This window comes from Microcaecilia unicolor, chromosome 1 (genome assembly GCF_901765095.1).
Source record: "Microcaecilia unicolor chromosome 1, aMicUni1.1, whole genome shotgun sequence".
NCBI lineage: Eukaryota > Metazoa > Chordata > Amphibia > Gymnophiona > Siphonopidae > Microcaecilia > Microcaecilia unicolor.
This window is the reverse complement of record NC_044031.1, coordinates 651,686,988-651,712,374: the sequence shown is the minus strand read 5'-3', so window position 1 is coordinate 651,712,374 and position 25,387 is coordinate 651,686,988. Positions and strand designations below refer to the sequence as shown.

The window sequence follows — 25,387 nt, the reverse complement described above, 5'->3', positions numbered from 1 at the left end:
ATCCCTGAGGGTAAATCTTGCTATTGGGATTCTACTGGTTACTTGTGACTTGGATTGGCCACCATTAGAAAGGATGCTGGGCTACATGGACCTTTGGTATGACTCAGTATTGCAAGTCTTGTGATGATCTTAATCAAGAAGTATGGGAAAAGGGAAGAACTGTAGAAAGTAGGAGAGCATGCTTACTGCTGCAGATCTGATTGTGAAGGAGGAGGTTAGGCAGGAGGAATGTCAGCTTTCTAAATGTAGACACATAGAAGTGATGGCAGATAAAGACCATATGGCCTATCCTAGGGTTGGTCTTAGGCGGGGGTGACCGGTGGACGCACAGGTCCTCAAGCTCCCAGGAGCCTCCCCAAACCTACCTTAACGCGGCACACCCTGGTGGTATAGTGGCCTTTGCAGGGCAGAAAGGAACCCCACTCTTCCCTGCCCGCTGCCACATTCTTCAAAATGGCTGCCAAGACTTGAAGAGGCCACTAGACCACCAAAGCGCATTAAGATAGGTTCAGGGAAAGCAACCTGAGGTTCGGGGAGGGGGGCGGGCGGGAGGGAATGCATATACATTTTTTTTTAATAAACATCTTGTCAAAAGGGGCAGGGCTAGCTAAGGAGCTGGAGGTGAGGCTAGGCAAGGAGCCGGGGAGGGGGGGGCTCCCTGAACTGGTCTGCACAGGGCCCCTCATTTGCTAACACTGGCGCTGTCCAGTCTGCCTATCCATACCATCTACTATCCCTTCCTCTTTCTAAGAGTACAGCTTTGACCAAGAGGATGTCCTATATGCTGAACAAGCATTAGTGACGCGCATGCACAATTAAAAAAGAAAGCAGAAGCAGCGATACAAAGAAAGTTGTAAAGTTTGTGCTGAGGTTTTGCTTATGATTGCAGTTACAGTAATTCTGTGTCCATCTTGAATTTTGGGTTTCAGATCCAGACTGTGCCTTCAGTTTTCAAGTGATAATTTTCTAGCTCTCTCACATGCTTCCCTTCTCACGTTAGTAGAAGGAAGTTCCGCCTGTTTCCGGTTGTCCTGTATTAATGGAACATATTAGTGATGGCATTATCCCAGGATTAAGGAAAAGGCCTCTTTAGGGGAGACAGTGCTGGAATCCATTAGCAGAGCCAGGTGTAGGAACATGGGCAAAGAATGTCCATGAATCAACTAACTGTATTTTTGCTTTTCATCAATTTCTCTTTCTTTTTATTTTGTTTTGGTGGCTCAGCGGATGCCTTACAGGCTCATTCCTCTCTTTTCATGGATGATTTGGAAGCTGCTTTGCCCATGACCCCCACTGGTGGATTCTGTGGATTCTGGAAAACCAATGAGCTGAATATCTCTTGTGAAGTCACGGGGACAGCAGACACCACCATTGAGGTGGTGAAGAGTAAGTTATTTTTCATAGGATTCTTCTTTGGGGAGTTCATTGTTGAAAGCTTGCAAGTAGGCTTCCTTTTCTGAAGTAGGCTCTGAAAACCGTAAGACTGTTTACAGCTATTCTGCATGTTTTTAGATTTTTTAATTTGTAATTTTTCAATTTGTATTTTGTATTTATTATCTTTTCATTACTTTTTATTCTTTAATTTTTTTAGGGCTGCATTTTGATTAAAATTTGTAATTGTGATTAATGGTATGTTATTTTTTTTCCCTACTGCAGCTCCTTGCAACTACATTCAAAGCGGTTTACATATTTTCAGGTACTTATTTTGTACCAGGGGCAATGGAGGGTTAAGTGACTGGCCCAGAGTCACAAGGAACTGCAGTGGGTAAAAAAAATAACATACCTTTAATTGTACGATTAATCGTGATTAAAATTGTGATCGGAATGCAGCTTTAATTGTACGATTAATCGTGATTAAAATTGTGATCGGAATGCAGCCTTATTTGCAAGGACAACTAGTGAAAAGATTGCCACTGGTGGTTCTAGCTAGTGATAACAATTTATATCTGATTTATTTTTCGCAGGTTAAAACTTAACTGGCCAAGCTGATATTCAGCACTGACCGGTTAAGGTTGAACCAGCCAAAGATAGGCCTGGTATTCACTTAGCCTGCGATGCGCTGAAAATTGGCGGATAGCTGCTAACTGTGAATTTTCAGTGGGTCATGGTTGGCCATGTCCCACTGAAAATTTGCAGATAGCCAGTTATGGGGCATTTAACCATCCAGGTGCTGATCCTGGCCGGTTAAATGCTTTTGAATATTCGGGGGGTTCGTAGAAATGTAGGGCCCAATATTCAGCTTGTGGTGGTAAGCAACTTGTAAGTAGAGAGTTGCATGGGGACAGAAATTTCACATACCCCCACAGGAATCTCCTCCATCCTCGCCCATCCCCAAGGGAATTTTCTCCATCCCTGCCCGCCCCTGTAAGCAATCTCCTCCATCCTCGTCCATCCCCTGTTCTAAAATAACCTGACTTGTGGAAAAATAATCCAACTTAACAGTAGCCCATGTTAATAACTTCCCTTCTCAGTGCTTATGGGGATTTCAATGCTTATCAGCCATATCCATTCATTTTTTTTAGTGCCATTATAATTGCTAAGCTAGCTTAGAAACACAATGAAAGGATAAGTAGCCTATTTGGCACTACACTTCCGCGGGAAACCCGCAGGACCTGCTTCCATCCTTATGGGATCCCCGTGGACCTGGAGGGGATCCTCACAGATTCCTGTGCCGCTCTCTACCTGTAAGCCACTCACAGCTTCAGGGGCACGTGCAGCTGCTAGCATTGAACATCCGGGTATGTTCGCTGACCTGGAAGTTAACCAGGCACCAGATGATATTCAGACTGGCGTCCAGTTAACTTGGTGGATAAAGTTAAGACAGCTTTTTTTTTTTCTGTCCTAAATTGATCTACATACGTAGGGGCCTTTTTAGTAGCCTAGTGGTTAGTGCAGTGGACTTTGATCCTGGGGAACTGAGTTCAATTCCCACTGCAGCTCCTTGTGACTCTGGGCAAGTCACTTAACCCTCCATTACCCCTGGTACAAAATAAGTACCTGAATATATGTAAACCACTTTGAATGTAGTTGCAAAAACCTCAGAAAGGCGGTATATCAAGTCCCATTTCCCTTTCCCTATTTGAGATTCTACATGGAATGTTGCTATTCCACTAGCAACATTCCATGTAGAAGCCTGCCCTTGCAGATCAGCAATGCGGCCGCGCAGGCTTCTGTTTCTGTGAATCTGACATCCTGCACGTACGTGCAGGATGTCAGACTCACAGAAACAGAAGCCTGCGTGGCCGTGTTGCTGATCTGCAAGGGCAGGCGAGGAGTAGCCTAGTGGTTAGTGCAGTGGATTTTGATCCTGGGGAACTGAGTTGAATTCGCACTGCAGCTCCTTGTGACTCTGGGCAAGTCACTTAATCCTCCATTGCCCCTGGTACAAAATAAGTACCTGAATATATGTAAAACACTTTGAATGTAGTTGCAAAAAAAAAAAAACCTCAGAAAGGTGGTATATCAAGTCCCATTTCCCTTCCCTTTACTATGGTGCGTAGGTGCCTACGCATGTCCAACGCACGTCAGTTTGGAACTACCTCTCAGCTACCGCTTGCCCCGGGCAGTAATTAGATTTTTTACGCGTGTCCAATACGCGCAGCAGAAAAATTTTTTTCCTACCGCGTGGCACTAACCGGGCGGTAATCTGCAGTGTACGCGCGCTGACAATTAGCGCCCGATTAACGAGTGAGACCTTACCACTAAATCAATGGGTGGCGATAAGGTCTAAGGCCCAAAATGGACCATTTTTGGCCAAAAAAAGGCCCTTTTTGCAGGCACGCTAAAAAATGGACCTGTGTGCATTCTGTACACGCGTCTACAACAGTGCAGGACATTTTTTTCGGTGCACGTTAGTAAAAGCACCCCCACCCCCTGCTAACTGGTTAGCAGACTGGATATCACCGCTAACTAGTTAAAGTGCTAGCAGCTCTTCCCAAACGCTACCCTGGACTGCCCCTAACCTGGTTAGAGCTGATATTCAGTGGTGCTACCTACTTAAGGGGGTCTTTTACTAAGGCACACTAAAAATAGGCGCACGCTAGAGACGCCCATAAGAATGCATTGGTGTCTCTACCATTCAGCACGTACCTATTTTTAGCACGCACTAAAAACGCTAGCACGCCCTTGTAAAAGACCCCCTAAGTGCTGCTGAATATCAGTGGTCGGCCAGCTCAGCAGGGTTTAACCGGGCAGGAGCTTGTTCTGCCCTGTTAAACCTCTTTGAATATCAGGCCCCTAGGATTCTGTCCCATTCTTTCATAAATTCTTACCATAGGATACTCTCCGCAGTCTAACGGTTCAAGACCAACCATCCTCGCTATAAGCCAGGTGTACTAAAGTGATCTTTTCTGCACTCAGCTATATATGCAAAAGAGAACCTCTTGCCTCTCCCTCTCCAGGTCACTTTTGGTCTTAGCATGTTGGAGTCGTGCCTTTTGTGCTCCTGTCTCTGAAGGTCTGGGTTTCTTCCCTCTGGCTTCTCCTCAGTATAGCAGCAATAACTGGCAAGGATTGCAGATTCAGTGGTGGCAGGGACCGCATCTGGTAGATGTGTGGAAACAGCATCTTTAGTTCCCAAGGCAACTGTGAGTGCTGACAGCCATTTTACACAGAGCAGGGGTGTAGCTAGGTGGGGCCACGGGTCATGGGCCCCCACAGATTAAGCCCTGGCCCCATCTACTTTTGACCCCCCCCCCCACCGCAGACCCTCCCCCTCCACTTTGGAGCTCCCTTCGCTGCCACCACCAGCTACCTTTGCTGGCGGGGGTCCCCAAAGTCTTCTTCAGCGCCGGTCGACTCATTCACCTTCGCTGATGATCTGTTTCTGAATCCCGACATCCTGCATGCACGGGGCTACATACATGATGTGCAAGCAGGACATCAGGAGTTAGAAACAGATCATCAGCGTAGGTGCCAGAGTCGACCGGTGCTGAAGAAGACTTCGGCTGGCGGGGGTTAGGGACCACCGCCAGCAAAGGTACCTGGTGGCGGCGGGACAGGAGAGGGGTGGCGGCAGGAGGGGGGTCCAAAGTGGCAGGGGGGGTTGGCGGCTGGGAGAGGTGGGCTAAACTGTGCCCCCCACCTTGGGCTCTGGATCCCCTCCCGCCGAGGTCTGGCTAAGCCCTGGCGCAGAGAGGTCAACACTCACTGGTATTGGGCCCTCAGAGATCAAGTGAGGAAGCTGGAGAAAAAAACTTTCCTCCTGCTGAAGTAGTGGTAAATTGTGTCTAGAATGGGGCTTCCCGAGCCTCTGCTGGAGATGCTACAACAAGTTGAGTTTTCAATTTATTCACAATAAATTTGCATGAGATATATTGCATATGCTGGATCTCAAATGAATGCAGATTCATCTCCTGTATATTCCTTGTGGCTATCCTGAAAACTCAAATGGCTGTGGGATGCCTAGGACAGATTTAGACTAACTTAATACATTTTTTGACAAGCTTCCAAAGGCAGGGCCCTCTTCTTCAGGTCGGTGTCTGACCTTGTATTAAGTTAGTCCAATAAAAAAAAGGTGTTACCGTATTTTCCTTATTTTGTTTCACTGTGTTTTATTTCTTTGTATTACCTTTAAAGTGGACTAACACAACTCCCACACCACTTTATCCAGGACAAGTTTGGGAAGTTCGGGTCAAGGAAGATGTTACTCATGGGATTTTGTTTTCTTTTTATCTATGTGGTACTGCAGCGAACAGGAGTTTTCAACTTAGGCAGATAGTATATTTTTTTTCTGTGGTGAAAAAGCAGCTATTTTTAAAACACTAAAAATCTCAACTAATTAGTAGAGCTCAGATGGTTTAGACTGTCATCACTTGACTTTTTTTTTAAATCTTTGGTAACAGACTTGAAAACTTTATTCTTTTTTGTATGTTTGTCCCTTCACTGGTCTCTGTACGTCATAGGAAGAACTCTCTGGTGGATAGTTTCACTGCTGACAGTTTTGACCCTGTGACGACTTGTTTTTCTGTAGGGACACTTAGGGTCTGATTCACTACAGCTTTTCTTCTGTTCCGTGTCTGTAGTTAAAAAGAAAAGCTTACTGAATGAGAATCTTAAAGAAATCTAAGCGGTCATGTGTGAAGCACTGACTTCAGCAGGCTCAGACTGTCTGGAATATGATGGATGGTCTATTTGCCTCCTTCTTACTGCTCATGAGGAGACGGAAGGTTCTAGTTCTCAACCTGTACCACAGGCAGCTCATCTTGATAGTCAGTTGCCTTGGATCTGTCCATGTTATATAATTGACTAAAAAAGAGCCTGCTTCTATTTGTAGTCGAGTGAGTATGATAACATGGGATTATTGTGGTGCTTGGGCCTACAAATGTTGTTTCCACAGATTTGCAGAATGATCAGAGATATCCAGTTCCCTCCTGCAGCTGTGGCCATAGTGGAATAACAGTTAACATAGACTTTGCTGCTCCCTCATGGCTAAAGCTAAAATTATATGCTGTACTGAACAAATACGGCAATGCTCAAAACTGTGGAATAGAAGCAAAGGCTTCAGTTAAATTTCCTCTTAACTTTGCAAATATATGCATACTTTCCATTTCAAAACTGACTAGGGAAAATGTATCCATGGACATTGTGCATTTTCAAACTTATGTATATTGTATTTCAGGGGAAAAGTATGTGTAGGAAAAGTGGGTGCCAAAAATGTGTATTGCTATATTACCCAAACTCACCTGGCCTCTCAGTACTTTGTTTTATGTATGCACAGGGTGAACAGTTTTTAAAATTTGTGGCAGCAGTTTAAAAAAGCAAATGAAGTGCTAGAAATAATTCTGAAAGGAATATTTGTTTATATATTTGGATTAGCTCACACCTTTTTCAAATAAATTGGAGAATATCATAATGCCACTGTTTGGATCTATGGTATGACTGCACTTGGTGTATTGTGTGCAATTCTGGGTTGCCACGTCTAAGAAAGATACAGGAGAACTAGAAAAGGTGCAGAGAAAGACGACCAAAATGATGAAGACGATGAAACGGCTCCCTTGTGAAGAACCAGTAGTCAGGTTAGGGTTTATCAGCTTGGAGAAGAGACAATTGAGAGGAAACACAGTAGACAGACAGCAGATTTTGGGTGGGCCTAGGCAAGAAGTGGGTGGGCACCAAATGTTCTCTCCCCCACCCTCACATCAAAAAAATATCTCAGCTGGTGGGAAAATGCTTCTCTCCAGTCTCCACTTTGGTAGTCTGCAGCAGGCATGCGCTGAAAACTGAGCATACGAAGGTGCCAGTATTGTGGAGAGCAGCATTTTCATTACCATGTGCTACTGTTAGCTAAAGATTTGGGGAGGCCAACAAGTCTCACGTTATTGCGTCTGAATCTTTTTCAGGATCATCTACTTTTTGTTCTATCTCCTCTAAGCGTTTCAGGAGCTGATTTTGAGTTAGGGAATGGGCCTGGTCCTCCAAATCACTCGTCCTCTGTTGGTGAGCATCAAATTCCGGTCCAATGGTGTCTAGACGTTCATGGGCCTCCTCAGCTCTATCAAAGATTTGCTGATCCAGGGCAGCATCTACTGCTGAGTTCACCTTGGCGGTAATCTCGGAAGCCCAAACCGAGCTGATAGTAGGGTTTGGAGGAAAGCGCAGGGCTGCCATCTTACTGTCCTGCGTGTGCACTATCCCTCTCCTTTCTCAGCATTTTTGACGCTATCTAGCCAATAAAGCCTCCCACTGATGTACTGCAGTGAACTGGGGCCACACTCCCGAGTATCTCCCAAGACCAGAAAGTAGATTTTGTAGTGCAAAACAAATTTAATAGCCAATGGAAAGGGGTCACAGAGGAGCTTCACAATTCAGTGACCACTCTGTTCCATCGCGTCCTTCCCCAAGGTTTTAAAATTGCTTTAGATTCTTTTAAATTTGAGTCTCGTTCTAAAATTTTAGATGTAGAGGTCAATAGTTTGATGATTTTCTCTTGTCAGAAACCTTTCTATGCAGTGAAGAAATTAAGGTCAGTTCATAAATTTTTTTAGTTCTGTGCATTTTAGGCTGAGAGTTTAGGCCTTAATTTTATCCAGAATGTTATTGTGACGTTATGTATGTCAGATGTTCAAATACTTTGCTAAAAAAAAGGTCCAATTCAGAAAGCAGCTGCTAGATTGTTTTTTTTTTCTACAAGTAAATTTAAATCAATAACTCCATTATTAATTGAACTGCAGCTGGTCAAGGCCAGAGTTCAGTTCAAGTTGTGTACTATCATTTTTAAGACTTTAAATGGCTTTGCTCCTTCTTATATTTGCAATTGGATTACTATTCTTCACAATAATCCTACAAGCAAAACTTGTAACCAGATGCTTTTACTTTTCCAACTGTAAAGGGGCTCAAATCTTGTAAAATATTCAATTCTTCAGTTTATCAGTCTGCTATGATATGGATTTCACCAGCATTTATATGAGTTATTACTGATTATTTGGTGTTTCTTAAACATTTGAAAACTTGGCTGTTTAATAAGTATTTGTCTTAGGTTACTTGCTTGGATTTAATGTAATTGCAATTCTTGGATTCCATTGTATTCGTAAATACATAAGTACATAAGTATTGCCATACTAGGACAGACCAAAGGTCCATCAAGCACAGCATCCTGTTTGCAACAGTGGCCAATCCAGGTCACAAGTACTCGGCAAGATCCCAAAACAGTACGATACATTTTATGCTGCTTATCCTAGAAATAAGCAGTGGATTTTCCCCAAGTTCATTTTAATAATTGTCTATGGACTTTTCCTTTAGGAAGCCATCCAAACCTTTTTTAAATCCCGCTAAGCTAACCGCTTTTACTACATTCTCAGAAATCTTTGATATTTTGTAATCTGCACAGAACTTTAAAGGTAGCTGTGGAATAAAAGCGAAGTGTAGTAGTATAACACAGTGGGCATTTTTAAAGACAGCATAGGGGAGACTGACAATTTAGTTGTCACTGTTTTGCAGCCAGCAAGGTACTGCTTTGCTATGTCTCTGTGGGCTCAGGATTTGAGAAGAACAATCTAGAACAGGATTCTTACCTCTGCCAATTTCTGTTCTATTTATTTCTCCCTCCCACTCTGAGCTAATTCACCATGATTAATGTGTTCCTAGTCATTTTCCACTGGTTTTGAAACGATCACAAGATTGTTGGTAATTATTTATGCTGTTCTTATTTTATCTGTAATAAGCTGCAAAAGTATCTGGACTGGAGAGAGTGAGACGAGGTTGAATTGTTGAAAATATCACAAGATTCTGAATGGTTTATTTCCCTCTAGCCTTGAAACCTCAGAGAGCACCCTGTGATCCAGGCTGAGGGAAGAACGAATAGGACAGGAACTGACAGGGTTAGAAGCCAATGGCAGATAAGGACTATTTGGTCCTCCAGTCTGAATCAGCCCATAGCAAAGTCTGACTGTATGGATTGATTGTATAGTCTTATTTTTATGCTTGACGTTCCACATCTGTCAGGGAGGGTTCACACCTCTTTTCTTGTTGCAGTTCTGGAGAGGTGGTGGGGAACAAAGCGGATTGACTACACACTATACTGTCCTGATGCTTTGACCGCTTTCCCCACCGTCACCCTGCCTCACCTCTTCCACGCCAGTTACTGGGAGTCTACGGATGTCGTGGCTTTCATTTTGCGGCAGGTAGGTAATGAATGCAAATTAGCAGTAGAGAGAACAAGAAGAGAATACAACAGAGGAGAAGAGACTGAGAGAGGGGAAGATGTCATCTACCTGATGGGATGGGTGTGTGGAGAGTGGTTTGGGTCATGTGTAGACTGGTAAAGCTATAAAGCTTTTGTGCCATCAGGTAATAGAGAAGGAGACTCCTCTGCTGTCAGAGTGTGAAGAGGCCTCAATATACAGCCCCCCAATACCCCGAGAAAAGTGGCAGCGCAAGAGAACACAAGTGAAGATTAGGGTATGTGACTCCCTCTCTCTGTTAAGTCCTCTTCCACTTCATTGAGCATGTCTGGCTCCCAAAAGGGAGATCCGTGATGATGGGAATGTATTCCATTATAACATGCGGTGATTGTTTCAGAATGTGACATCCAACCACCGTTCCAATGATGTCATCGTCTCTGAGGGACAAGCGCAGGTGCTGACTGGTCGATTCATGTATGGACCTCTGGATGTGGTGACACTCACGGGTGAAAAGGTAAAAGGTCTAAGGCAGCATCTTGCACCATCACCCACAGCCAGTGCTCCTATACACCCCTTCATAGCTAATGCTCCTTCCTATATTACCCTCCCCAACTGGCAACACTCCACTCCTTTCCTCAACTCTTCCACAGTCATCATGCTTATGCTATTCTCTCTCAGCCAGCAACTCTACTGTACCCCTCACAACCAACTCTTTCACCATCCCTCCAGATCCAGTGTTTCCTGCACCCCTCCAAACCAAAACTCTTACATCACTTCACTCCACCATCACCCCCCCCCCCCCCCAGCCAGTGCTCATGAACAATTCCATACAACAGCTCCTGCTGGGAGAGGCTGGGACTGGGGAAGGCCGTACCTCACATTTAATCTGCACTAAATCCATTTTTCTTTCCTAAGGTTGATATTTACATCATGACCCAGCCGTTGTCTGGGAAGTGGATATTTTTTGGCACTGAGGTCACGACAAACAGTGGACGGCTTTCCTTTGTGATCGCAGAGGACAAACAGTTAGGGATTGGAATGTATCCTGTCCGGATGGTGGTGAGGTGAGAAAAGCATGAGTCCAAATGCAATGTCTGTCGTTTCCTTGCTTTCTGTTATGCACTTACTGCTTATACTGTAAATTAAGAAAATACTATTCTTGGGGGGAGGGGGGGGGTTCATCCAGGAGACGGGAATGAATGGTGGTTGGGTTGCTTGCTGACCTTCCCCCTTCTAGCTCTATCTCCCTAAGGTGATTTTTGGAAAGCTGAACTGTTTGGAGATCAGTAGGGGAAAATGAGGGAAGGGGTCAAGAGAAAAGAGACCAGCAGACCTTGGGGGGCCTGTAAAGGGAAGAGGAGTGGTGGTGGTGGGGACAAGAGCTCAGATGGGTGGAGAACAGGAGAGAGGAGGAGAGGAAAGGTAGAATAGAGGGGAAGCTGCAGAATGAAAGGTAGAGTAAAAGAGGGGAGGAGGGCAGAGGGAGAAGTGATGGAAGAAGAATGAAGAGAAGGAGGAAGGGTGTGGAGATAAAGAGCAACAAAAGGAAGAGAGAATGAGCAGGAAAGAGAAAGTGATTGGGAAAAAGAAAGGTTCAGCTTTGTTACATATAACACAAATCTAAGTGGTTTATAGTTAAATTAATAAAAATAGAGAAACCAAGATTTATAGAATAGGGGGAAGGAGAAACACAAGAGGATGCTAGGTTACAATTTCTTCTTAATAAGGGATTAGGGGAAGGGAACAAAATAATCCTAACGATACGAAAGGGAGGGAGAAAAAAAAGGCAAGGGAAGAGAGGCAGGGATTTGTGTGTATATGTGCTAGTAAGGACTGGCCATTATGGGCTACGTTCTATATATTTCTGCACAGAAATCAAAGTGTATTCTATAAAGTACACTTTAATTAGGCATACATTATAGAATATACCGAGTGCTGCTCCGCACAACTAAATTTAGTAGCAGTCAATTACGCCTACTTAAACCTGGTGTAAATCTCGATGCCTAAATAACCATTCCCACTTTTCAACTATTTGACTTAGAATTTGCACGCACCACGTTACAGAATACGCTTAGCAAGTAGTGTGCATAAATTCTAATTAATGCCAATTAGTGCTGATAATTTGCTTGTAAACATCCAATTAGCGCTGATTAGCTTGTTAACTAATTAAGTTATGCACACTGTTCTGGAATACACTTCGATTTCCGTTTGGAAATTGAAGCGTGATATATAGAATTCTGGGGTATGTGTGTATTTTATAAGCTGCATGCATAAGTGCTGATCCAACTACTATTACACCCATTCTCTGTCCCTAGGAACACTACATATATATCACATAAAAGTAAGCTCTATCTTTTCCTAGCCACTACTGTTAGGAATGTATACAGAGGAGCAATTTTATAAGTGCCTGCTTGAATGTGTAAAATGCTCTGCTACTCATGCAAATCATTTATAAAATTACCCCCTAAAACTGGGGGATGCCTTAGTGCAAATACTTTAAGTTGGGTTTGAACAAGCTTTCCTGGAAGTGTTAAAGCTTTTTCCAAAATCTATATGTTAATTTAACTCTCCTCCCCAAGATCTTGACCACAATTAGCAGAAAGAAAGCATGTGAACGATTTTAGTATTTAGATTTTATGCTAACTAATCAGCCAATGGCATAGCCACGGGTGGGCAGTGGCCAACTCAGTTTCGCTTCAGGCCCACCTAGTGGTGGTGCACATCATTAATGTAGCTGGCGGGGATTCCCAGGCCCCACCAGCTGATGAGTCTTCTCTGGAGTTCCCCCCAGCCCGGCAGTTTCATCTCCGGAGCAGTCAGCAGGATGTTTCCAGCTGCTGACACCAGCACTCCCTCCCCCCTCCTATGTATGCTGAATTCAACTGGCACCCCCACAAATGCGTGTATGGGGGAATGCTGGTTGAACTGAGTATATATGGGGTGAGGGGCAGTGCCGGTGGCTGGAAATGTGCTGCTGACTGCCACGACGAGCATGAGACTACTTGGAGAGGTCTCCAGAGAGGATTCTTCAACTGGTGGGGCCTGGAGATCCCCGCCAGCCAGAGTATTCATTTTTACTGCTTCAGGAGCAGGGGACAGGAGTAGCAGGCAGAGAGGAAATGAGTGGGTCATGCCCACCCAGTTCACCCAAAAATTGAGGTAATCAGCTGCACATATGTGCTGTAGGAAAGGGGGAAGGGAGCTTAGATTTAGCTCATGCCTTTTTCATTTGTAGCTCATGGCGAGTTACATTCTGGTACAGTAGGTATTTTTCTTGTCTACGGAGGGCTTATAGTCTGTTCCTGAGGCATTGGAGTGTTAAGTGACTTGTCCAACATCACAAAGAGTGGCGACAGGATTTGAACAGGCTTCCGTGATTCTCAGCTTGTTTCACTAGCCATTGGGCTGCATCTCCAGTAAAAGCTTCCCCAGGCTTTGGATTTCAAAACTGTCCCTAAAGTGCTAAAGAAAAAGAATTGCATTGCACGGAAGAGAAACAAAGTCAATTCCTGGGTTCAAGTAATGGTCAGATTGTGATCAGATTGTATTTCTAGCATGATGGTAAGATACACCCCCCCCCCCCCCATTTTGCCATTATAGAAGCTGTTTCTCTTATTTCGCCAAGAACTAAACATTTTTTCCTGCTAGTTCTCGTATGGGAAGTCTTTTATTTCTGGTGTTATCTTTGGGAATGTGCATGACTTATTTATATACTGTGTGCTATCTTTTCATAGATAAGGGATTGTTGCTGTCAAGTCTTCAATGTAGTTGTAGTGTAGCAGGTTTGTTAAACAGATATGGGGGGTCATTCTGAAAAGGTCACTGAAATGGTGCTAGGATGCTGCAGGCTAAGCACAAATTTTGTGTTGCATTTACACATGCACTTTCCATTATAGAATACTAGAGTAAATGTACATTTCTGCGCCAACATGTAGGTGTGGTCATTTAACGCCATGTCAAAATGGCTGCAGCTAAATGTTGCAATTGCATGCATGACTGACAGTACTCTAGAATCTTATACCCCGATGACCAGAAGCAAACGAGTGCTAGAGGATGTTAGCGCCATACTAGCATCCGTGTTTGCTCCCGCCTCATGGTCACAGCCAACCTAAGTTTTTGTTGGCAGTGGAAGGTTAAGTGATTTGCCCAAGATCACAAGGAAGAGCAGCAGCAGGATTTGAACCAGGCTTCCCTGTTTGTCAGCCCAGTGCTCTAACTAGTCCAAAATGCTATGTAGCGTCCCCTTGTAGGCACCCTTGTGTCCACGGCTGGTCTGGCTGGACTCAAGTTCCCCTGAACTAATCAGTCCCTGTGGCTGGGAAATGTTGCACAGACGTCTGCCTGCACTATTGGAGTGAAAGAAGTAGTTCTGTGTCTCATGAACTGCCCCTCTTTCTGTCTCTCACTATCTTTCTCATTCTCTCTCTCTCGTTATCTGTTTTTCTGTGTCTCTTGTGCTGTTTCCTGCTGTCCCTGGTGTTGCAGGGGAGATCACACCTATGCAGAATCATACCTGACGGTTGTCGCGAAGAAGACGGAGTGTGCTGTATTCAGTATCGATGGCTCATTCACTGCCAGTGTCTCCATCATGGGCAGCGACCCCAAAGTGCGGGCCGGTGCTGTGGACGTGGTGAGGTGAGTGTGACGTGAGGTCAGGGATCCCAGGAAGATGCCTCATGCAGTCTCTGGTTCCTTCTCATATCTCTTTGCTTGCTCCTCTGCTTCTCTCTTTCCATTTTTTCTTTTTTTTTACTTTTTATTTTAAATTCAACAATTTGCAAAACAAAATGCTTTAATAATGACACAGTGTACATTTATGTCTTAGTTACAACAGTCCCCATTACCATCCTACTACTACTACTACTTATCATTTCTCTAACGCTACTAGACGTATGCAGCGCTGTACACTAGTCCCTGCTCGACAGAGCTTACAATCTAATCAGGACAGACAAACAGGACAAATAAGAGATAACAGAATTACTAAGGTGGGAATGATAAAACATGGGTATTGAACAAGTGAGTAAGGGTTAGGAGTTAAAAGCAGCATCAAAAGGTGGGCTTTTAGCCTAGATTTGAAGACAGCCAGAGATGGAGCTTGAAGTACCGACTCAGGAAGTCTATTCCAAGCAAATGGTGCAGCAAAATAAAAGGAACGGAGTCTGGGGTTATCGGTGGAGAAGAAGGGTGCAGATAAGAGACCATCCCAAGACAATACATCATGAGTAGCAGCTATTGATGTTTATAACAACAACATACTCTGCTTCCAAGTTTTTAAACCCGGACCTTACGTACGCCCACCCCTGCACGTTGTCAACAGCATTCTGCACTCTTGGGACATACATTTTGTAAAAGGGGCCCAGACGTTCTCAAATAGAGGAAGCTGCCTCCGAACTTTTCACATCACCACATATTGTAGGTGCCCCTGCCTGTACATTTTCCCTTTCGTGCAACTGGGGTTCCCAAGTGCATTTTGTGCAGGAGCGTTGGTCTTGTATAACATTGAAATTGGATCTTATACTGGGTGTCCAAATACATAGCGCACGTAGAACTCTTTCCAGTTATACCCCAAATACTGGACTGCGGTTCCTCTGTCAAGTTTTGTCCTCCATTATTTTCCCATCTCTGCTGGTAAGCAGCTTTACCTTTGGACTCACAGTATGCTAGGGCCTTGCAGAATGTAGATAATAATAATCCTTCATTAACTCGTCTTTAAGAAAATAAATTCTATCGCATTAAGAGGCAGAGTAATAGGATGAATCTCTTCATAAAGGCGGTTAATAAATCTAATCACTTCATATAGGCAGTTAATAAATCCCAATAAATAAACTGCCCTTATTCTAAAATTGTGCATGCAACTTTGTAAATTAGAGGAACAGCATCTCATTTACTGGCTCCAGTCTAGGATTAGGAGGGAGCCGAACTCCATCAAACCAGCTGCCTCATTTCCCATGTGGACTCCATGCTGATCTGGATATCCCTCATGCCACCATTTAGCTAGATGAAGCTGTGCAACAATGTAAAAATCATTAATATGTAGTGAGCACAGTCCCCCTCTCTTTCAAGGCACAGCAAGAATGGACAGTGAAACTCTAGGGTGCCACTCATTCTATATACAATTGGAGATTTCGCTATTCATCCAAGATAAATATTTCACCAGATAACTATAAAGAAACTCTAAACAGACCTCAGTTGTGCGACTCAAAGCCAAACAGTTTTCAGGCTTTGAGAATCAAGCGTACAGATTGTCATCGGTCTATTCATTTAAATTTAAAATTTTTCTATATTTTCTTGAATACTTTAACTTTTCAACAAAATTATGATTTAAATGATTAGGAATTTAATGAAAGCTTTGTCGGCTCAAGGGCAAAATAGTCCAACATGGCGCATGTTTCGCATGAAGCTGTTTCAAGGACATAAACCCCGTATAGCTAAGCTCCTTCTTTTGCCGATCAGCGATAAAATGTTGGAACTCTGTATGATTGCTCAGTTTTCATAATGGAAGAGCTGGCCCTGACAAAATGAATGTTTAGGAAATATACCATAATTAACTCAGTATGTGTCTATATCTTTCCCAGGCACTGGCAGGACTCTGGGTATATGATTGTGTATGTCACAGGACGGCCCGACATGCAGAAGCACCGTGTGGTGGCCTGGCTCTCTCAGCACAACTTCCCGCATGGTGTGGTGTCTTTCTGTGATGGTCTGACCCATGATCCCTTGCGACAGAAGGCTGTCTTCCTCCAGAGCCTGGTGCATGAGGTAGGCCCAATCAACCTGTCAATGACCACTGCCATGCACACATCATTCTTAGGATTCTCATGTACTGCTGAGGCAGAGGTGGAGATGGTGCTGCAGTTTTATACTGGACAAGTGAAGAATATCCTGTGGTAGCCTGTGATTCAGTTATAGGGAGAATATTGACCCTTTGGAGTACAGCATTGTCCTAGAACCAGGACCAGCTTTTTCTTCCTCCTCCCTGCTCTGCCCTGCCCCATGCTTTTGTGTTTAAGTGTTCTGTAGTTGTGGACAATGTGATTTATCATGCATATTTCCTAAATGTGACATAATCCTATCTCTAAAAATGGAAAATCTTTTTATTTTCTACCATTGTTGTATGGGTATTTTAATTTTCTAATATGGACTCATCCCAGTTTCTTTTCTACTTCCCTTGTGTTGTTGTAAGTTCTTTTCCTGTGTTGTCTTTCTGTTTCTCCTCTACCTCTATCAGCACCGTTCTTCCGTTTCATATTTTTCTCCATATCTCTCTTGTCTTTGTTTCTTAACATGCGGCTAAATTTTAGTCCTGTTTCCCTCTTTGCACCCCTCACCTATCAACCAGCTTTCCATCTTCCCCTCTCATCCCTTCTCAGCCTTCTTTAACCAGTCTCCTATTATGGTGGGGCTGAGGGTGACCCTAGGGGGTGAGTACACAAGTTATTTTTGGTGGCTAGGGCTATCAAATTAAAGTCTCCCCTGAACTCCTCTCCCAAAACACACAGAATGAGCATAAGAGTCTGCTGAGGCTGCAAAATCTGTGAATGGCCTGGACAGACACACTAGAAGCACTGAAAAATGACTGAAGGAGACTGATATGAATTGGAGCAAAACTCCCATTTATTTGACCTTCCCCACGTGCCCAAAAGTATACATTAACAGAGCTATAAAAACAATCAGGCATATAAGGGTCAATTTTACAAGTGGTCACCTCCTTTTAGAAGCTCCGGTGCCACATGGTAAGAGTCTATTCTACAATGGCATCTGGGTGCCCAGATTTTGTAATAGAACACCGGCATCAGCGTGCCTAACATTTAGACACCCACAGTTACACCTGGCGTAACTGCAAGCCCCTAAATGCAGCGAGAGCGCACACAACTTTAAGTATTCTGTAAGGTGTGGAATTAGAAAAGGTGCAGAGAAGGGCGACGAAGATGATAAAGGGGATGGGATGACTTCCCTATGAGAAAAGGCTGAAGTGGCTAGAGGTCTATAAAATAATCAGTGGAGTGGAACGGGTGGAAGTGAATCGCTTGTTTACTCTTTGCAAAAATACTAGGACTAAGGGGCACGCAATGAAGCTACAAAGTAGTAAATTTAAAACAAATCAGAGAAAAGATTTCTTTACTCAACGTGTAATTAATCTGTGGAATTCCTTGCCAGAGAATGTAGTAAAAGGGTTAGCTTAGCGGGGTTTAAAAAAAAGGTTTGGATAGCTTCCTAAAGGAAAAGTCCATAGACCATTATTAAAATGGACTTTGGGAAAATCCACCGCTTATTTCTAGAATAAGCAGCATAAAATATTTTGTACTATTTTGGGATCTTGCCAGGTACTTGTAACCTGGATTGGCCACTGTTGGAAACAGGATGCTGGGCTTGATGGACCTTCGGTCTATCCCAGTATGACAATACTTATGTACAGTAAGTGCTAGCACCGCTGATGCCCCTCTCATACTACACCATGTGAACGCCCTCCTTGCATTTACATGTTATCCCCTGGATTCCAATCCAAGATATGCACCCACTTAAATTGACTAATGAGACAATTAGTGCCAGTAATTGGGTGCTAATGGGTACTAATTGGCACCAGTTTGGATTTGGGCACATATCTTGCTACGCTGCTATTCTGTAACAGAGTGTGCCCTAATCCCATTGTGCACAACCCAAAATGGGGTTTGAATACCAGGGATGTGCGTCCAAATTGGGCGCCGGGAATGACACTTGGTTTCAGCGGCACCCTGTCAAAAGAAACCGGTCAAAAGAAACCAGACAAAAAAGTTCCTGACATAAAAGTCCCTGACAAAATAGACTCCTGACATAAGGGCCTGATGAAATAGATTTATTTTTGAATGGTACGAATTTGAAGGGTACAAAGAAGTGGAGGAGCCATAAATTACTGAGAAAGTCCATGGCTTGTCACTTGAAAGTCCTGGCACCTGCCTAGGGCTTGACTTCACTATCCACACTTGGCATCTAGTGAGAATCATAAATCTGCTTGACAAGATAATCCAGCTTGATTAAGGAGATTTCCGTGCCCTGTTTTGTATAGAGTCTATTTTGTCTTGGGTTTCTTTTGGGAGGGTTTTTTTTTGTCATGGTCTGTTTTGGTTTTAGTCTGTTTTGTTGGGGTTTTTTGTGTCATGATCTATTATGTCAGGGTGCTGGTTTCAGCAGGCGTAAATCCTGGTGCCCAGATTTGAGCACTGAAATCAGCACTCAATGCTATTCCATAATATGCATCTTTGAGGGCCCATTATAGAACAGCTTTAAGTACTGATTTTTTTCAACACTGATTTTTGAGCACCAGTTACTGAATCTAACCCTAGGCCGCTTACATGCGGCCTTAAAGGATAGCATTAAGCCACTTTCCTGACATGCCCATTAACTGTACACTTGCCCATGAATGTGCTGGTATTCTGCGCAAGTGGCACGGAAATGCGGGCGCACAGTTATAGATTTGCCCTTACAGTCCATAAAAGCAAACCAGCCAATATTCTAAAACGACTAAAGCTGGCAGGAGAGGCTACTGAATATTCATGGCTAACACCTGCGTCGAAACTGGCTAACCTTTGGGCGTTCCAGGGGCAGAGTTGGCACTTGTGGTTAAAGGCCGATATTCAGCCCTTGGCCACATAAATAGCAGTCCTATATTGAAGCGGTTCAGCTTATGCAGTCAAGGACTGAATATTGCACTTTAACCGCATAAGATTTAGCGGCCAACCTAAAACCGGATATTCAGTGCCAGTGCTCGGACATGGCCCAGAATTGAGTATCCAGGAATACAGCCTCCAGCGAACATAAAAATGCTCACCACCACTGGCTGAATATTGGCCAGAAAGTAAAGTAATGGCAAAAAGTATTGAATGTGCTGAAAGTATTTACAGTCCTTGATCTCCTCTGTAATGTGCTGTCTCCTCTCTTCTCTTGCATCTCTTGTATTCCTTGCTCCTGTGGATGGCTTTTGAACCCTCTGTACTCCTTTGTAAGAGCCTTTTCACTCTCAGGACTCTTAGCATCCCAAATCTCCTCTTTCTAGATACTTTTAAGAGTGGTCAGTTTTTAGGGCATGGGATATAGTCTGGTCTCCAATCTCTCACTCCTCTTCTCTCCAGAACCTAATTCTTGTTACTCCTTAACAATTTCTCCTCAATTTAACCCAGGACTTGGGTCCTTCTTCCTATCACATAGGCTTTCAGCATGTTGGGTTCCAGTCCTTTCCCAACTTGGATGTGGAACTGGTTGCATTTTCTCTCACTTTGCTTCTTCAGAAAAGGATCAGCTCCCCGATGATCCCCCCTTTCTCCTCCTTAAGACAACGTACCCCGGGATCAGCTGGTTTTCACACTTACAACACCTCTCTGCTCTTTGCATATGGGAACAGACCCCACTCCTGGTCTTTTCCTTTTCTTCACTGTTCCTCCTTAGCCTCTTGGGTAGAAGACTAAGCTGCTGATGGACCCCAGGGTGGGAAACCTATCACTCTACATTTTCAATGTTACAGGACTCCTCTGGAAGAGAAATGCAAAGATTCCTCCCTACACTCTGGTTTTTATATAATTCTTAAGGATCTGCTGCTATTGTGCTTCTTCCCCAGAACAACCCTTCATTAGTTTGACTGACAGGTCCCTGGAGCAGAGACCCAGAATGTTCCTCCTGCTACTGCATAGGATGGGGCACAATGAAGTCCTGCTGCTACACTCTAATTGCCTTGGCATTCCCTTCCTATCTGATGTCCAGGCAGCCACCGCAGTACCTCACCTCGCTCTCCCCAACCCCATCCCAACTTCAGAGTCATTGATTAGCTCTAAATAGTAAAACTACAGGGAATATCCATTCCCTTTCACCCAGAGACAGAAAGATGAAGAGGACTGCAATAGTTTCAGCAGGAGGTACTGAGGCAGCTTCTTGAAGCAAATTTGTGGAACTAAAGTCTCTTTCAATGATAATAACCCCAATTCAAAGGGGATTGTGGGTAATTTGCATTACAGTTACTTCAAGTGTGCATCTCTCATTTTGTCTAGTTTCAGCATTATCGTTTGGTTGGTGTTTTACAGAGAATGAAAGAGTCGGCTCTAGGGTGCTTTATGGCCAACTGGGGTGCAAGCTTTTTCTTTAGGGAAAAGAGTGACAGTTGTACTTCACTTCAGATAAACCTTTGCTCCTGTGCTAGAATCTGTTCTCCAGCCCTAAGCAGGAGTAAAGATTCTGTGCAATTTTTTCACATTGGGAGCAAGATTGCAATGCATTTTAAATTTCCACCACACTACCCTTTATCACAATGGTTCTATAATGGATTTTTCTGTGGTAAAACCCTTGACAGTAAGATTTGCACAGGACAACTGAAAGTAAACCACTGCACTAAAAGACTGCACAATTTATTACATCAACCTCCCTGAGTACTAGCTGTGTGTCAGTTCCATTGATGTGGTGATGGTGAGAGAGGAAGTGGTATATGTGTGGATGTGTGATATGCATTGCATGCCAGTCCAGGCATTACGAGTGCCCTTCCTTCTCGTTGCAGGTGGGGCTCACCATTGTAGCTGGCTACGGTTCCACCAAGGACATTTCTGTATACAACTCCCTGGGGCTGCTTCCCACCCAGATCTACATTGTGGGGAGGACAGTGAAAAAATTACAGAACCAGTGCCAGGTAAGAACCAAGGTCAGGCATGGCAAGAGTGGAAGAGGGGCAAGAGGAATGCAAAGACAGCAAGTCAGGGCAAAATTCAGTTACAGAATGGTGATGAGTTCCTGATGAGAGTTCAATGAAGGGAGTAAGGAGGTGGGCTATGCATGATAGCTTCTTGAATGAGAGCCAGAAGGGAAGGAGTAAGGTTAAAACCCTACATGATGTCTCCCTGATGAGGGCTGCATGGGCTGGAGTCAGGTGGGATTCTTTGCATGATATCTCCCTAATGAGAAATAGCATTGCCAACTGACCAGTTTTTGCCTGGCTTGGCCAGTTTTCTGGTTTTGGTAAAGGGAGGCTGGCAGCCTACAGGATCCTAAAACTCGCAATGTAAGTGCCAGCAAACCCCAGGAGCAGACATCCCTCACCAACATTCCTGCCTCCCCCCCCCCCCCCCCCCCCCCACACACACACACACCTTCTCAACCACTCAATGCTTCCTTAAGGCTCCACCCAATCCCATCTTCCCCCAGTTAACTTCCTCCTTGTCCTGGTTCCAGCAACTAAGAGGGAGTGTCTGCAGGATGTGAATGACTGCTCAGACTGTGAGCCCAGTGTTTATGTCATCACAGGCTCCATAGTTAGCGTTACCATATTTGCAGAGACAAAAAAAGGGCACAAAAAATAAAATGCCGCCCTGCCCCCCACCCAGTCCATCCCCACACACCGCGCTGCACCCTGCCACACAGTCACCTTGACCCCCCCCCCCCCCCCCCCCACCAAGAAAGCCAGATTCTATAGGCAATGAAAATACTGGTAAAGGGAATGGAACTTGATATACCGCCTTTCTGTGGTTTTGCAACTACATTCAAAGTGGTTTACACAGTATATGCAGGTACTTATTTGTACCTGGAGCAGTGGAGAGGTAAGTGACTTGCCCAGAGTCACAGGAAGCTGCAGTGGGAATCAAACCCAGTTCCCTAGGATCAAAGCCCACTGCACTAACCACTAGGCTACTCCTCCACAGAAATGCATTTTCTTCTATAGTCTGCTAAATACAAACTTAGAAACATTTCCAAAAAAGCAAACATCCGTGAGCATGTCCCCTTTTTCTTTCCCTCCCATCTATGAGCAGCATGTCACCCTCTCCTCTCCATCCCCTTCTATCCATGTGCTGTATTTTCCCCGTCCCTCCTCCATGTACGTCCTCATCACCAATCTTTTTTCCAGCCCCCCTCCCTGCACCCACACTCCATCCACCTTTTTTACAGCACGCATGCGCGCATGCACACACACAAGCAGTGGCCTCGGAAGGCTTCCACAGAAGTCTTGCGAGGCTGTCGCTTGAAGTCTCAGCAGCCATCTTCAAGAAGCAGCGGGTAGGTCAGAGGCAGCAGGCAGAAAAGAGTGGGGTTCTTTCTTGTCCCAAAGAGGCCACTATACCATTAGGGTGCATTATGGTGGGGGGGGGGAGGCTGGCCAGCCAGCCCACCAGCCCAGAAACTCGGACAAATGAGAGGGACAGAAAAAACTGCCCGGACCCCTGACAGTCCCCTGAAAAGGAGGACATGTCCGGGGAAATCTGGACGTATGGTAACCCTATCCATAATGGCCCCACTCTCTTTCTTGTACAGTTTTCCTTTGCAAAAAGGAAACCTGTGAGGAAGGAGGGAGTGGAGTTTTTTTTAGAGCCTGGACTCATAGTGCCAGCATCCATTCATATCCTGACACAGTTTTCTTAGCTCTCAGAGCTGTGATAGAGTGAGGATTGAGGTGAGCAGTGGTGTGTTGGGCATCCAAAGTCAAGAGAAGGGTGTGCAGCAGTAGGGGAATTGAAAGAACCAATCTCATGGGTGTAAAGAGCATAGGATAGAGGGGGCAGGCTGGGGGAGAAGAACTGAAGCCCAGGTAGGGGGAATTTGAAACAGCCAAAGCTGAGAAAGAAATCTGAGTCGGGGTGTAGTAGATGAAAGAACCAAAGTCCTTTGAAAGAGCCAAGGTCTAGGCTGGGTGTTTTGAAAGAAAGAGCCCAGCTATGTGGGAGAGATAGCATGTTTTGCAACTGAGTTGGCAACTCTGATAAGGAGAGTGCCTGTGCCTGTTGGGTTTCTGATGACAACCATTTGGGAAGGAGATAGGTGTGATGCTCTCAGATTAGTCTTGCATTTTATGAGTATATAGTTGAGAGAGCTGGTTTGTAAATGCTAGCTGACCTTCCCTGTGTCTCTGTGCTCCTGACTGCAGTTTCTTTCTGAGGGCTATGTGGCACACCTGTCACAGTTGGAATCCCTGAGTCACACCCATTCACCGAAAGGAAACCCACGCAGCACCTTGACAAAAAGCAGCTATGGCTGCCCAACTCCCGTGGACTTTCTGAGGAAGCAGAGCCAACTGCTGCGCTCGCGGCACCCCCCAGCAGCTGCAGGCGAACGTGGGCAGGCAGAGCGGGATGGGCAGGGAAGCAGTAGCCTGGGGACCCCACCACTGGCACTTTCACGTAGCAAATCTCGTAGTGTGAGTCTGAAGCTGGAGAGCGAGAGCTGAAGTAAGCGAGAGATAGTGAGACAGATCGATGTAAGAAGTGGAGAGCAAACCGTGGGCACCAAGAGGTAGGTACTTGTTAATGCCCACCAGCTGCTGTGCAATACAAAACTGATATCAGAGAGGCACAGAAAATGCGTGGGCCAGGGAGCATTCACAAACTATGGATCATTAATCTTGTATTTATATTTAAACACCAAAGCTCAAATCGGCCAGATTGAGCCATTTTGCAACTACCGTATATAACATTCCTTTGTGACTGCAGCATGGCCTGGTATCAAAGTGCTGAGATCCACATGCACTCTGCCAGGGCTCTTCAATCCTGCCCTGCAGCACCCACTTCTGTTCTGCCACTGAGACCCACCCCACAACTCTGCCAGTACACTTCAAATCCTCACTTGTAGCAACCCCTGCTGTTGTGGCATTGAAAGCTAGATCACAACCTCAACAGAACTGCAAATTGTGATCATGTGTAACAATCCCATACCAACTAAGCTTGATGCTAGACAAGCAGATACAGTGGTAAAGGAGAGAAAAATACAAGCAAGGCATTACTAATAGGAATGTCAGTCCTAAGAGATTATTCCATACAACAAATGGAGAGACAGAAGATCATCATGACAAAAGGTACAATGGAGGTTTTTAACAGTGGAAAAAGTGGCAGAAAGATACAGAAATATTCACAATTGTCTTAGACATCATTGATCAGATTTAAAACAACTTCCAAAGAGCTGGTACACTGCCATGAAAAAGACCTTGGCTAGATTCCCAACTCAGATCTTCTAGCCCCTGGGCTAGCCCAGCCTGGGGATGCAGTGGAGGGTGTATTCACAGACCAGGGGTGGGAAAGGGAGTCTCAGTCATTGCACAATGACAACACCTAGTGGCTACATTTAGGACTCATAATTGCAAGGTTCTGGAAGGAGCCCTGGTGCCTGGTCTCTGGCCTAAGACCATTGCCGCAATGTCTGAGCAAGGTGAGTTGAGAGGGATATAATAGAAGGGGAAAATGCCAGGATAATTCCAAATAAAGACTTATGTCACCAGTTTCCAGCCCCAGTTCTGGTTAAACTGGAAGGCCAAAGCAAAAAGAAGAAAAACCAACTTCCACATGCACCTGAATATATCAGCTTACAAGCTCTAGAAGGAAACTCTCTTTGGCACAATGCAAATATAAAGAAATACATTTGCACTAAATTTTCAGAAACTGAGATTGTATCTGGCATACCCTGACTTTCAAACAAGATTAATTCCTGTCTAGTATGCTTAAAAAAAAAAAAAAAAAAAACAACCCACTTGGAAACATATTATCCTGTGTCAACTCAGATTCATACACAGCAACTCAACCCAGACCCGCAGTATCTCCTGCTGAAGCAATGACAGGTTTCCATGGTATAGACTATTCACTTTGCCATGAGGATAAAGTTTCTCTGGATGGTTCATACTGCCACAAGAAGTGTTCTGGCTTCTGATAAGATCCTGCTGTGTGGATTTTGGGCATTATAACATGGCTTAGAATGCTGGTAAATGGAAATTCCTGTCTTACTGACTGATGAGGCTACCTCGTGACATTTTATCCCTGTTGTAATGTAAAGGGCATGGT

At 44.5% G+C, this 25,387-nt stretch overlaps 1 protein-coding gene across 2 annotated transcripts in view; it reads left to right on the top strand.

Moving 5' to 3' along the window:
* Window positions 1–25,077, top strand: part of PITPNM1 (phosphatidylinositol transfer protein membrane associated 1) — a 121,857-nt gene extending 96,780 nt beyond the window's left edge. For both annotated transcript variants that reach the window (XM_030185981.1, XM_030185971.1), the window contains exons 16-24: window positions 1,225–1,386; window positions 9,472–9,620; window positions 9,787–9,897; window positions 10,018–10,134; window positions 10,536–10,684; window positions 14,106–14,255; window positions 16,196–16,379; window positions 21,136–21,264; window positions 23,488–25,077. In XM_030185981.1, coding sequence (XP_030041841.1) covers window positions 1,225–1,386; window positions 9,472–9,620; window positions 9,787–9,897; window positions 10,018–10,134; window positions 10,536–10,684; window positions 14,106–14,255; window positions 16,196–16,379; window positions 21,136–21,264; window positions 23,488–23,787 — 1,451 coding nt within the window. In that variant the 3' untranslated portion in view covers window positions 23,788–25,077. The remainder of the gene's footprint in view (window positions 1–1,224; window positions 1,387–9,471; window positions 9,621–9,786; window positions 9,898–10,017; window positions 10,135–10,535; window positions 10,685–14,105; window positions 14,256–16,195; window positions 16,380–21,135; window positions 21,265–23,487) is intronic.
* The last annotated feature ends 310 nt before the right edge of the window (window positions 25,078–25,387 follow it).